Source organism: Xiphophorus couchianus, chromosome 18 (assembly GCF_001444195.1).
Source record: "Xiphophorus couchianus chromosome 18, X_couchianus-1.0, whole genome shotgun sequence".
In the NCBI taxonomy this organism is placed as follows: Eukaryota; Metazoa; Chordata; class Actinopteri; order Cyprinodontiformes; family Poeciliidae; genus Xiphophorus; species Xiphophorus couchianus.
Window position 1 is genome coordinate 28192559 of NC_040245.1, and position 14459 is coordinate 28207017.

The 14459-nt window shown below is 42.9% G+C and overlaps 1 protein-coding gene across 1 annotated transcript; it reads left to right on the forward strand.

Annotated features, from left to right (window-relative positions):
* Positions 1-222: 222 nt before the first annotated feature.
* LOC114133184 (uncharacterized) lies at positions 223-14238 on the forward strand. Its single transcript, XM_027998869.1, has 14 exons — positions 223-357; positions 3121-3456; positions 4460-4768; positions 7873-8154; positions 8239-8386; positions 10231-10400; positions 10525-10797; positions 10931-11230; positions 11332-11607; positions 11689-11851; positions 12524-12684; positions 12807-12882; positions 13844-13868; positions 13960-14238. Exons 1-14 carry the CDS (start codon positions 291-293, stop codon positions 14107-14109), a joined length of 2736 nt encoding a protein of 911 aa, XP_027854670.1. The 5' UTR covers positions 223-290; the 3' UTR covers positions 14110-14238.
* Positions 14239-14459: the final 221 nt, after the last annotated feature.

Genomic DNA, 14459 nt, shown 5'->3' on the forward strand with positions numbered 1-14459 from the left:
GCATCTGAGACGTAAAAAATTATGAGACATGCAAAGCTTTGCTGAAGCACTGTTTAAGAAAGGAAAACAACAAAAAAAGGAGAAGTTGCTCTACACACAGCTGTTTGTGTGTGTATATGTGTGCACACACACCCCATGTGGTTGGGTAAATGAACCACGCACATGCTTCGGTATCAGCTGTAAAGGGTGTGCACCTATAACCATGAACCACAGAAACACACACTTTAAATACACCCTGTGCCTCCTACAGAGTTGGTGCATCTAACTCTGGGTTGTTAAATGACACCATCATGGGATGCTCATTGCTGTTGATTCTGGCTCTCGTCCAAAATGTTGCACATTCCTTGGAAATTCAGGGTAAGTCTGCAGGGTTACAGCCCATCTGTGGCTGTCGGGTGTTTATGGGCTTATTTTACTGGACCTTCAGGTCTTATTTAACCTGTGGGATTTATATTCTGGGGCTGCTTTGACTTTTCCAAAATGATCAGTTAAATTATAAAGGCATGCAGCCTATAAAAATCAAATGATTAATTGTGCATGGAACTATTTCTGCCATATTTTCCTGATGGCATGCCTGCATTGTCACTCTGCCAGTGAGGGGGGTGGGGAAGTTTATTGTTATTGATCAGCTGTTTCACCTAAAAACCTCAGTAATTTCTTTACAGCCCATTAAAACTAATATACGAGGAGTGTTAAGGTGAGTTTTTCTCTGCGTAAGGGGAAAACCCTCTACGACCCGAGACCATAGGCATGTGCTTTTTTTTTTTTTTTTGGCTTCTGCAAAGTCACAAAGTTTCTGACATGAAAGTTTTAATCGTGAGGAAGAGCTCTGTATGCCTACGCTGAAGGACTTTATTTGTTTACCACATCCCCAGCCTGCAGGACGAAGACTTGCTGTGAATTGTCACTGTTGAATTTGTGAGAAAAAGAAATAACCCCCCGGGCTTTAAGAAATATGATGCACTAAATGAATGCATGTTTTTTTTCTCTCTCTCTTTTTCTCAGTTATTACCTTGTTTGTGTCCTCAAGGCGCAGCTTTTCCATTCTTGGCTGACATTTATTTTGGCAATAACCTGCAAGGGCAAATGGACCCAGAAGGCGTTACTGAAGTGATGGAGCGTATTTATTTATTTTTCCCCGTCTCAAAGGCTTTGGAAGCCCTCCACATTGTTTCCATTTGCTGTGATATACAGTGAGCTCAGCTGCATTTCAGTTGCAAAAGAGCTGGGTGCGTTCTTTGGGTTTGCCGTGACACTGTGCAGCACCGAGCTGTCGCCATTGTCCTCATTGTGAATATAAACCCAGAGAAGAAGCTCTTGGCTTCTGCTGACGGGTCAAATAAACGGTGTCCTTAAGCGCACCTTTGATGAAGTCAGCAGAGGAAGTGGAGAAGTGAACTGAGTCAGCTATGCAGGAAACACTCTAAGTGTCTTTTAAGGGGTCTTTCCTTTGAAACGTCCCCTAAATTGTGGCTGATTTGTGCAGGAAAAGACATGTCTGTTGTCTGGATACATCATAACTTCTGAATTGTTTTCATTAACTTAATGGACTCCTCGGTTACATACACACCGCAAAGACCAGGCGGCATTCATCAAACGCGGAGTGCAACAAAGTCAATTTCTTGTCTGCAGCCTCTTTGAGTGTTGACAGACACAAGCTGAACTTCTACAGACTCTCAGCCGGCTGGAGAAAGAACTGCCAGCCAACTTAGAGCAGATATTAATAGTACTTTGATCATCTTCACACGCTGGATGCATTTCTGTTGGGGTATTGACATGACACTCATCACTGGTCTGCAGGAGAGGAAAGAAACATGTTGGGGTTTTTTCCAGTGACAGTCAGGTTTTGGTGTTTGTAAGCAGAAAAACTGTAATTTCTTTATTTAATTTTCCAGTCACACGGACAGAGGATTTTAAAAGTCCACACCAAACCTTTGGTACAGCATGAAGACCGTTTTAGACCTATCGATGGAGGATTTATGGTCATGATATATCCACGTATCAAAAAGAAACAATGAAATTGAATTATATTTATTTCATCCAGAGAATATCGATGAAGTTGACTTTTACTTCATGTAGCTGAATAACCTTTTTGGTGGAAGAGCATCCTAAGAGATCAGTTTGACTCTCAAATCAGTCATAAGGTTTGTTCACTGCTTTTCAGTCTCCATGGTAACCACCTGTTGCACTGGCTGATGGATGGTGGTAGTTTCAGCAGCATTCACCACCGCTTCAGGATGTATTGTATTGTGAGGACTGTCTGCGGAGCTTACCAGTTGCCTACATTTCTTGTGACAAATTCCTACATTTGCCACAATCCAGTGTTGATGAGCTGGTTGGGTGCCTAACTCCATTTCTTCTCCAGCAGGGCAGAGGCTGCACACCTGTTAGTGCAGCACAAGGTGACTGTCTAGCTGATGCGCATCCTTGCAACTGGTTGTGCCAACTTTCGACCTCGTCAGTTCTGTCGCCTACAAAACAGTTTGATGTGAACACTGTTCAGTGTACCGGGTGACACAGAACAGGTACATGTGGCTGTAAAAATGTATCTTTGCGCGTAGGTGTGCATTGGGTCTGCGCAAAGGACCTCAGCGTAGTGAAACACGTCCGAGTACGTGGGGGCCCTTTAGACCACATGGCATGACTGCAGGATCACAGAGCAAACGATCTAGCTTGAAGTGTAGCTTGTTGCAGTTTACAATTTTGTCACCAGATGTGACTTTTTTGCCAAACTTTAAAAAACATCTGAATATTTTCATTGGGAATTTGAATTTCCACAGTATTCGGCAGTTACCAACATTAAGCTAAGATGATGTATGACGAAAATATTTCTTTGTTCATACCAAAATCGCTACCTTCTGCCCTCGTCTTGTCGTTTTTATTGACATGCAATTTGGAACGTTTTAATCATGACAAAACAACGAAAGACCTCTTTAATATGAGCAGTGTGACTCATCTATCGCAGTTTCATTGCTGAGAATCAAACAGACATCTGAAAGGCCTTACATGGGGCAAAGTGAACCTGAGTTCATCAGAACAACAGTTCTGCTTTTCTAGGTGTGTTCACGTGAACTTCTGACCTCTCCTTATGACTGATCATGTTGCTGCGTTGTGTCTCAGGTTCAGGTGAAGAACCGGCTACTGTCATTGCTCACAATGTCACTGGAGTCCTGGGGGAGGACGTCTACCTGAGATGTGAATATCTGGGTGCGGGTCGGATCCAGAAAGCCGAGTGGAAGCGCAAGCTCAACTCTCTGAGTAAATTCAAGCGACTGGCCGGATTTTCTCGACCAAATGAGAAGCCGTTTACCCGAGATGACTTCTCGGAACCGGCCTCTCTCACCAACCTCACGGTCAGGATGAGGGTCTCCAGCGTGGAAGCAGAAGGAGAGTACGTTTGTGATTTTGAGGAAGAGGAGGAGAATTCATTTTCCACCATCTTTGTAACTGTGCTTGGTAAGTGGAAGAAAATCCCTAATGAGACAAAGTTTAAGAAGCATCTTCTAAAGCTGCAGTATGTAACTTTTATAAAATATGTTTTACATGTTTGCTAAAATGATTGCTATTATGTTCTGACAGTAATCTGTATATAATACTGATAATCTGTGGAAAAAACTCAAGCTTCTCTGCCTTCTCCCTATGGTTCTGCTGTCACATGAACAAACACGCTGCTCTGTCAGAAACAGCCAATCAGAGCCCGGAGGAGGGTCTTAGCGTTGTCAACTTTGTTCTGTTGTGTCGCACGTCTGCGTGTTCGGGCTCAGAATTTCACGTGCACAAATTTCGCCATTTGCTTGACTGGTGGTGAGACAGTGATTGTCGCCACAAGCTCCATAGGAACCCAGCCCATAGGTTTTTTTCTCTGCCATTAAAACATTCAGCAGCACGTACACAAGTTGATTGACAGCGCTAAGACTTCCCTTCTGGCTTTGATTGGTTGCTTTTGACCAGGACTGGTGCATTTATTTGTTTCTTTATAATTTCCTACAGTCCCAGGGAGCTGTATAAGATGTTTCTCTGCCATTAGCACATTTAGCAGCACATACATTAGCTTGACTGACAGCGCTAAGACCTTTCTACTAGCTGATTGGATGTTTTTGAGCAGGACTGTGCATTTAGGGGGGGGTTTTTTGTGTTTTTTTTTAATATAATTTTTCGACTCTAGGGACTTTTATTTGAAATGGTAATTAGAAAGTAAGTGACAGAGAAAAGACACGAGGCATGTGAAGGCTGGCTGCTTCAAGCTCTGTAGCCTCTATACCGGGCGCGCGGTGGATATATTAAGGCTGGTAGCAGGTGGAGAAGCTTCTCCTTTTTTTCCTGTTTCAGTCAGATTATCTGTTTCATACCATACTGTTATGACAGGACATCAGTTTTAACTAATATGTAAAAATATATATATATGTGTAAAAGTTACGTACTGTAGCTTTAAAGCTAAACCTGCTCTAAATACCCACAGCTAAACCTGAGGTTCAGATGGCGGTGAGCTCGGAGACCATAAATGACACTCACTATCAGTCGGTGTCGTGCTCTGCTGTTGGCGGCAGGCCAACGCCCCGCATCAGCTGGCTGGTTGGCGGCCGTCCTCCTTCAGACTTCCCCTTCGCCGTGAACGAACGCGAAGCGGCTCACTCGAACGGCACCTCCACGCTGAGCAGCGTCCTCCGCTTCCCCACCCGCCTCCAGGACGAGCAGAGTGTGACCTGTGTGGTCAAACACGAGACCCTCCCAAACCCCGAACGCAGCACGGCGAGCGTGGAAACGTACGGTAAGCCGCGCGCCTCGTCAGCGACATTTGCGTCCTCGCAGCTCGGCGGCCGCGAGGCGTTGCATCAGAAGTTTGCAATCAAGCATCATGACTCAGCAGCTTACAACACTTTAACTTTCTCCTGCTGTTCCCTTTCACTCTGCTCCGCATACACACTGACAGACCATAAATCACGCAGCGCACTGCGGCGCATTCATGTGGGATTGCAGTATTTCACTGAATTTGAGCAAAGGGAACAGGATAAAAAGCTGGAAAGTTGCTTTAAAAACAATGATATAGTGCAGTGCAGAGCTTTGGTGACCGATTTAGAGCAGAACGTGGAGGGGTGCCTGCAAATCAGAAGCGCTCAAGGACACCTGTTGTATGCTTTGCTTATTTATTACGATAGCTGGAATCAATTTGAGCTGTTGGATCCAGTAAATATGTTTACAGTGATGGTCTGAGGTAATGGGTAAAGAATGGGTCAGGATTTTACTCCACAATCATCTCAAGGTTGCTGCTATCCCAGTTGCCGGTGCACCTTGTTCTAACTCACGTTTTCCTTCCACTCAACTTCCCATTAACATGCCAGTGAGCAATCAGCTTCTTTAGCAGTCATCTTTCCTGGTATAGTCTCCTTATGGAGGATTTTAGAACAAATCTAGAAACATCAACATTAAAGATGTTTGATTATTTTTGTGAAAATAATTTTTAATGATGGGAGGAAAAATAGTTCTAGAAAAATAGCAGTGGTACTTTTAGTGTCTGTTGAGGGGGGAAAAGCTATTTGTTATTAGCTCTATATTTAAAAACATTAAGTCATAAGTTAAATAGTGAAGGTGCAATAGACAAAGCTGCTTCAGGCGTCTTGGCCCTATTTACGCCCATCATTATGTTCATGTTTATGTTTATTCTGAGGGCCTGCTTGAAAGGTGCAATATGTGGCATTAGGCGACCAGTGATTTTCACCAAAGCAGCCCTCGCCGAAATAGGAAGTGAGACCTTCTCGCAGCCATTACAAAGAGATCAGAGGAAGAAAACATGGAAGTTACGCCTGATTAAAGGCATGCTCTGTTGTGCACAGCTGTATTGCTAACCCTCAAAAATGTCAAATATTTGAGTCCTCAAAGCTGGTGGTAATCTCACAAACAGTTGCGCTTCACACACACACAAAAGGAAGTTATGTGCATCTGTACCACTGTAATTTTACATCACATTGAAACAATAAACAGATGCCCTGCCCATTTTTTTCCTATTGCAGCTGAAAACTGCGGCTTAACCAACTGCGACCTTGCTGTTCAATATGAAAACACAATGCTGTGCAAAACTATTCGCTTCCCTTAAAAGGTTTTAGAACTTCTCAAATTGCACTTCCTCAAAGTGATGTTTATCTGTTTACTGAATTGTTTATCTTTTTCCAAATAGACAAATATCTTTTCCAAATAGCAGTAAGACCCCAGACTGGGATTTTAACCCAGGACCTTCTTGCTGCAAGGCAACAGTTCTACCAACTATTCCACCATGCAAACAAAAAATAAATAAATAAAAAAAACATTTTTAAATATAGATCCAATAACAAAAGCAGTTTTAGCAGGGTTTTTTTTTGTTTGTTTGTTTTGTTTTTCATGCAGTACTTAAACTAGATTTTCTCAATGGAACATCCCTAAAAGTACCAGTAATATTTTTTAGAACTATATTTTTAATAATTAAATTAGAAATTAAAGTGTTTTTACCCACAATATTATAAAAAAAAAAATCCCATGGTAAAATGTCTTTTCTTTACTCTAAAACCACAAAATAGAAATAAAATGGTGATTCTTTACAAATGACAAAAAGCCCCTATTATAGTTGTTTGTTAAAGTTATTTTGTCAAAACAACGATTTGTCTCTTTTCTTTTCTTTCTTTTTTTTTTTACTCGTATAACATTCACGCCCCTCAACAAGTTTTACTTGAGCAAAAATGGCTCTTTGGATTGTAAAGGCTGCAGACCCCTAATCTAAACCGTTTCATTGTAGTTCTGGCTGTGTGTTCAGTGTCATTGTCATTAATCTCCCATGCAATCATTCGGCTGTGCAAACGCCTGGTGGGACCAAGCTCCGCCTTCAATGACGAAGCTCCTAATTGGAGTTTCCTAGCATCCGTCTCACAAGCAGCACTCTCCTGCAATTCCCCCACTCAGCTCCTTCAGACTAGCCAACAACAATTAGCAAACACCTGATGGAACTGCACATTAACTGAGCTCATTATAGGAGCTACTTCTCAGTGCAACGCTGGTAAAAACGTTTTCAAAGGGCTAATAGAAAATGACTTCCTAAAGACGGAGTGACAGGGCAGGAGTTCCTTCTTTCAAGATTTCTCCGTGTTTAGCCCCAACCATGTTCCCATGCGATGGTGTGTTCAGGGTGATGTACAGTGTTTGTTTTCCTCGGCACATTGGGTTTTGCATAGAGGCTTTTCAGTCCACGCTTTAAGCCATGCAGTACGTCCAAATTGCACCAGCGACTGCTGATGTGGCGCGCCGTACGGTAAGCGCTGGCCCGGCCACGCAGCTCATTTGTCTACCATAAATTTACACTTGTGCTGAGGTCATTTTCTGACTGCTGTGGTTAAATCACACGTAGCTTGGTGGAGGTGTTAACGGATGGAACGCTTTTCGATCTGAAGTGAGTTAACTCCCAAACACCTGAGCTATTACGAAGTGTTTTCTCACCTTTGCTGCTCATTAGGGATGTCGGCGTGTTCCGTGAAGCGACTTTTAGTACGTTTGATGACAGACTGCAGCCCTGGTGATTTCCTGGTATTAAAACCTGTGGTTCTGCTTTGCTTTGGTTGGACAGCAGCTGCTTCAGACATCTGCGCTCAGCTGCAGCTTTAAGACAGCAGATGGGACAGGTGATAAGCCCATAAGTCTGCTCTAAAACACAAACAGGACCCGCTCGGCCCCACTCCATTTTCAGCCCATGTTTGCTTAACTCGCTGCTCATCCGGGCCGCTAACTTCCTATTCAACAAAAACATCACAGAACCTTTCTGACTTTTTAATTTGCTGGAGAAAACATGAACCCTTGGAGAAAGAATAACTCATTCTTCCCTTTTTTTTTCTTCTTTGTCTTCCTGCTTCTCAGCGAGGCCAAACATGACGATTAAAGCAGAGATGGTACAAGAAGGAGGAAACGATTTCTGGGTGGTCTCTTGCGTTTCTTCCGGAGGGAGACCCGACGCTGACATTTCCCTGGCTTTGGACGGGAACGAAGAGGTGCGAAGAGAGAACGGCGAGAATTCAGAGGGGAGAAGTCTCTCCGTCTGGCTCCCTGTGGCGGAGCACGAGGGCCGCAACGTCACCTGTGTGTTTAAACACCCAAAGTTCTCACACCCTGAGGCGAGAGGCGTCACCCTGCCCACTTTGTGTAAGTATAGAGTCTCAGAATCAGGAAAGCTTTGTTTCTAATGTGGGGAAGCAGAAATGAAAAACGCTTTTGTTGTATCTGCAGACTTGTCTGGAGTTCAGCTTTTGAGAAGCAGCAGCGGTGAAGACTTGAAAGCGGCTGAATATTTAGAGCTTCACGAGGGAGACGGCGACGTTGTTATCAGCCTGGAGGTCACAGGGAATGTGCCACGCTACAGCATTATCTGTAAAAAGTAAGAGGTATTTGGTGATACGGAGGTGCTTCATAAATTTCATGATACAACGTAAGCTTCAGGTTAAACTGTAGCAATATAATGATCTAGCAGCTTGTTAATTAGACGCAAGCAAACAGCGGTTAGTGTATGAGAGTCTGTAGTGGTGTTTTTAGCATTTACCTTTATTTACAAACCCTGAATTTCTATTGATGCATCATAGAGTTTTTTTTTTTTTTTTAAATCTAAATTTGTCTAATTTTGTTACAATATTAAACTCTAGAAAGGTGGGGCTTTTTTCCTGTAATTTATTTTATCTGTAACAGCTTTTAATTTCAATGTGGTGATTAAATATTGGATTTCGGGTAAAAGTCGCATAACTGACTAATATTTTCCATATACACACACCTGAACAGAAACAACCTAGACATCCTGGAGAGGATGTGGTGAAACATTTGGTGGCATCAAACCACAAGTGACAGACAGTAGGAACCAGATTCTGGTGTTTTTTAAAACTCATTTCGTTGTTTACTCGATTTCTCACGACATCCTAAAAGATAACCAAGAAGAAAAAAGAAGAATTTACAATAACTATAGTGCATAATTTAAATATACACAATCGACTGAACGCAAAATTAACAAATACAGCAAAGAAAATGCAACAAAATTGGGCTGAACACACTGAGCAGTGTGTTCAGCCCAATTTATTTATTTAGTTCCATTGATGTCAGTCCATTTTACAAGGCAAACGGGTTTAATTTAGATCCAGTTATTTATCCATTATCTGATCCAGTTATTTATCCAATAAATAATTGGGGGGTTGTGGGTTGGTGCCTATCTCCAGTAGAAAGGCAGGATACTTAATGGACAGATTATCAGTCCATCACAGGGCAACACAGAAACACACAGGACAAAATTCATGCACATATTCATTCTAAAGGGCCATTTGGAGAGGCCGATTAACCCAACAATCGTTTATTGGGACTGTGGGAAATGGGAGTACCCAGAGAGAACCCACGCATGCACAGTGAGAACATGCAAACTCCATGCAGAAAGACCCCAGCCTGGATTTGAACCCAGGACCTTCTTGCTACAAGGCAAAAGTGCAACAACTGCATATCCCTACAAATCAATTCAGTGAATTCCAATGCAATCCATTATTCAACAGGACTTCTTTGGGATGTAGTGAAAAAGTATCTTGCGTGATGCTCTCATGTCAATGTGGACCAAAATTTATTAGGAGTGTTTCAGAGACCACAGTTCGCATGCTTACCCATATTGGACAATGGACAGAAAAATCATTTCCTGGTCCAATGATTTTTAATGTCAGATAGTATGGTCACAATCTGGCATAAACAAGAAAACAAGCACCCACCCTGATTCGGATTTTATCCGTTGTACCTTGGGCCACTTACAACCTGCTGAGGATTGTTTGTATTTGTACTGCCGCTGAACATAGCCATCCTTTTGTGGCCAACTTCGGGCAGCTACTTTTGCAGGACAATGTAACCATGCCATGAATGGGCTTGCTGTACACCAACAGCCTCTGAAGTCACCAGATCTAGCCAAGAACAATTGAGGGAGCTCTGAAGACACAATGTGGACCAACCCGAAACAAGCAAAGTATACCTAATAGCAAGTAGTGAATACGGACGAGAACTCAAAGGCTTTGGCTCAGGAGCATGAAAGCTAAACACAGAAATACATGACCTGTAGTACTCTCAATGGTAAAAACAGAGAGTAGCAACAGCAGCTCTGCCAATGAACCTGATGTGATCAAACAAAGATGTCCTGACCCAGGGGTACTTTCTAGGCTATTGACACCTTGGCTTCATTGTTTTTGTCTTTGTGTATTTGCCCTGTAGAGATGATGGACCCTTGCCTGAAGACGTGGAGCTGGTTGGTAGAAACCTCACAATTCAAAGTCTGGTGAAGCATCAGCATGCTGGTCTGTATGAATGCAACTGCTCCTACCTCCACCTTAAAGCAACGCTGCAGTTTAACCTCACAGTTAAAGCTCAACCTCCACTTCTGGGTGGGTAAAAAAAAAAAAGAAAAGAAGATTCATTTGACTTCAAATGGTTTTCTTCAATATACCTTCATGGTATTGCTCAAGAAATTTTGATGTGGAGCCTCTCTCGCCACATTCTTTCTTTCAGTTTCTCCCACAATCAGGGTCGATTCACGTAGTGGAGGTGGATTCAGGATGATTGAGTGCGCAGCGGCCGGTGCCGTTCCTGCAGCCATCGTTTCTTGGATTCTACCGGAGGCTGATTCTAAAGACTTTTGGTCCAATTCCACTTTTTATAACGGGACCCACTCTGTTTTGCTCCTTCCTGCATGCTTGCCTCAGGAGCTCACAGCGTTGTGTGTGATAAATCACCCTGCATTTAAGGAAGCACAGAACAGAAGTGTAACACTCCCACTTTGTGGTATGTTCTACAAATCAGCCAATATACAACTTAGCACATATTTGGCTGCACAGCCGCACCATGGATTCTATCAATTACTCAGAGTAAACACCTCATTTCCTGTTTTTAACTTCTTTTTTTTTTTCCCACGCAGCTCGACCAAACATCACCGTCAGCCTCAGCTCTGAGTGGGAAAGTGGTCAGAAATACTCAAAGATGAACTGCTCTGTTGTCAGTGTTGCCTCTGCTGCAGCTGTAGCCTGGCACACGGGAAACAAAAACGACATCATCAGTTATTCAACAGAAACTGAACTTCAGGCCGAGGGTTTGGTATCGACCTGGAGCTCTGTGTTTTTTCTGACCTCTCTTTATGCCGGTCAGAATTTTACTTGCACCGTGAAACATGCAAGTTTGGAGAGTCCAGAAGAAAGAACAATACGCATTCCGCTGCAAAGTATGTCAACTTTTTCCTCAGATTATTTTTTTTCCCCTTGACAAATAAAGCCCCAAAGCTGCTGCTCACCTCCTTCCTGCCACCGCTCTTTTCTTTTTCAGAACCCCCTCGGCTCAGTGCGTCTGTGGTGAGACAGCAAGACTCCCTTCACTGGCTGGCAGTGTGCGACTGCAAAGGGGATTGTGTTGGCTCAAGCCTCGCATGGGCCCTTCCTAAAAAAGCCACAGGTGAAACAATACGGCACACAAGACAGAAAGGACACATAAAGCTGACTTATCAGTTTCCTCTGGTCCTTCACGAGGGCCACAACCTGACCTGTGTGTACCAATCGGACAACGGGGTCACACAAAGTACGACTATTCGCATCCCTAAATACTGTGAGTGCGACTGAGGGTCATAAGAACACAAATGCACAGGTTTTTCTTAAGATGCTTGATGTTCATCTCATGTTTCTGCAGATATCTCCTCTGTAAAAGTCCTGAACAACACGAGCACCCTGTGGAGCCGCTACGTCGATCAGCCTGTTGTGTACAGAGTGTCCGTCTATGAGAATCGACCCAACCAGAAAGTGCTGCTTGGAGTTGAAGGAAACGTGCCGGATTACAGCCTTGATTGTCGAAGGTGGTTTATCCCTTTGCTGCAGAGGATCTTAAACGTACTCAGAAGTACCACCTCAGTAAACACTTGCTACCTAAATCAGGATAGAATAGAATCTTTACTGTCATTGCAACAATTAACCATTGTACAAAAAAACGTGGGTGAAATTCCCAAGATAAAAACAATGATTTTAAAAAGACTTAGATTGTCGCTATCAATTGACAATAGACATACACAAGCTCAAATTGACCTCTTGGTAGCCTTCACCATGGTGATGACGGATGGGTAATCATACCTTTGTGTGTTCAACTTTTTCCTCAATGTTGTTGTAAGACATATGAAAATACCTCTCTACCTTCACCTAATTATGCATTTACCACTGGAGCATGCATACAATCTGGTGCCCAGATAAGCTATGTTGCTATGGAGTATTTTGCTAACTAGCTACATAGCATTTCAGTATAATACAATGGTACACAACTGTTTACTCTCTCTTGTTGTAGGCTTGATGTCAAAGGAAAAAAAAAAACTAATGGATGAAAAAAAAAGCCGAGCTTCTCAGGTGTTTTTTGTTCCCCCCTAAGTGACAAAGAGAGCTGCTTCTCTGCTAGCTCTTTTGTTAGCCATTGAAAACGATTCAATAAGAGGTGCTTAGCAAATGTTTGAGCCTAAATTTTAGCCTCGTTTGTGTTTTAGGAGTGATGGCTCAATTGTTCAACTGGACGGGGCTGCAGTGATCCTTCAGTCTGACCCTTCGGGGCAGAATAAAGGCCTGTACACCTGCTTTGCTTCTTTTTATCATCACACAGCGTCTGTCAGCTTTCAAGTGGAAGTCCTGAGCGAGAGCGAACAGCTCAGTAAGTGTTGGTGCTCCCGAACACATTTAGTCAAGAACCCCTTATGCTATCTGGATGCTGGCGTGTGTTAAGTGTTTTGAGGCCTTGTTGAGATGTCTGATAGCCGTGGTTCTGTGTTGCAGTGCTGATAGTCCTGATCTGCATCTCTTCAGCCTCGGCGATCCTTATCGTCTTCACCGTCATCCTCTGCGTATGCTGGTGAGTCCCGCAGGCGGCGGCTCGGCAGGTTACGCTCAAATGAGGGCAGCGCTGCCAAAGCAGTACTTTCAGTACAACGTGAGACAAACAGGATGTGTGGATCGTTAACCCAACTCACCAGCCAACCACTCCAGTGTAGTTATTCACAAACAGGAAAGCTGTGGCAGAAGCAGACAGGTGCCTCTGCCACCGCAGTCCCCGCTTGCTCTAGGCAGGTAGAAATTGTTCGGCGCAGTGCAAAAACAGATTTATTTTCTAGTTTTTTGCTCTAGGTTTCAGGAAGCTTAAAGTCATTTTACTTCTGGTCCGTTACCAGAAGGTAATGTCATTCAAGCGGTTTGTACGTCAGTCTTGACATGATTTTTTTTTTTTTATGCTACTGCTGGGAAAAGTTGGGTCACAACTTTAACAACTTTGGAGGGACATCCAAAGTTGTTAAAGCTGTTTGTGGCTTCTACCTTCAGAGGTTTCTATACTTGGTGAGACTCGTATTAAGAAAATAAAGCCACATAAAAGAGATTTACAACTTGTTTCAATAAGCTTGTGACTTCTGCTCCGACATTTGGATTGGAGCTGTCTCATTGTCCGTGGGATGATGCCGGCAGGCTAATTTTGGAAGGTCAGTCACCCGGTGAACAAGAACAAAACATGACTCCCCAAGAGAAAAGTTATTTAGAGTTTACCTCAGGCCTCCTGACCTTCCACACCGACTCAGGAGAACATGACAGCGCAGGTCCTTCTCCAGGCTATGATTAAAGACGAAGGAAGCTGCTTCTCAGAGATCAGTGGCAAAGAGTTGGGTCAATTTTCCATCTGCTAAAATTCATGTTGCATGCACTGCCATGAAGTAATTCTGATTCTGAGCTCACAATTATACCACACCGCCATCTAGTGGTGGTGTGGTATAATTGCCACTAGATGAAAACAACTTTTTCTAAGTTGCCTTTTTCTGATTTTGCAGTAAAAGAAAGAAGACACCATACAAGGTACATTTCAACATCCTATCATTTGTTTTTAACATTCTCTGAAACGTTTAGCTCATAAATTCTGTTTTTGTTTTTAACCTCTGTAACGAAGGAACGGGAGTCCGTCTCTGCCTTGACGAGTCTCATGCACGAGCCCGGTTCACCCGAGGTCAGGAAGCCGCTGGCAGGGATGGACGGCGGTAAGGAGTATGCTCAGCTGACCAGCTTTGCCATAGTCTTTGACGCCAAGAGTACAGTGTGAGGAGAAGTTGGAGGATCTTTACATCTCATTTAGCTTAAACTGTGCATTTAACATCCAACTGCAGCACTGTGTGTTTTTGTGGAAATGTAGCATTTGATAAGGCACTGAATTTTGTAGCATTAATTGTTTTAAAAGCAGTGAGTTAGCACTTTTTTTAAGCCTTACTTGAACTTTGTATTGAATTTTACATATTTTGTATTTTTTTTATACAGTATATGACAATAAAAAAAATTAAATTTTATTACAATTTGTTCCTGTAGTTTTTTATTTTTAATCTATATTCATGCACACTTGTTCACATTATCCCTTGGGGGATTTTTAGGTTGCTAAATTAGGAGAATCACAGAAGT

Excerpts from the sequence above, each read along its gene's own strand:
- LOC114133184 (XM_027998869.1), top strand. The coding sequence starts at position 291 with ATGGGATGCTCATTGCTGTTGATTCTGGCTCTCGTCCAAAATGTTGCA. Across the intron at positions 358-3,120 it reads ACATTCCTTGGAAATTCAGG|GTTCAGGTGAAGAACCGGCT; the intron begins GTAAGTCTGCAG and ends GTTGTGTCTCAG. Across the intron at positions 10,798-10,930 it reads TGTAACACTCCCACTTTGTG|CTCGACCAAACATCACCGTC; the intron begins GTATGTTCTACA and ends TTTCCCACGCAG.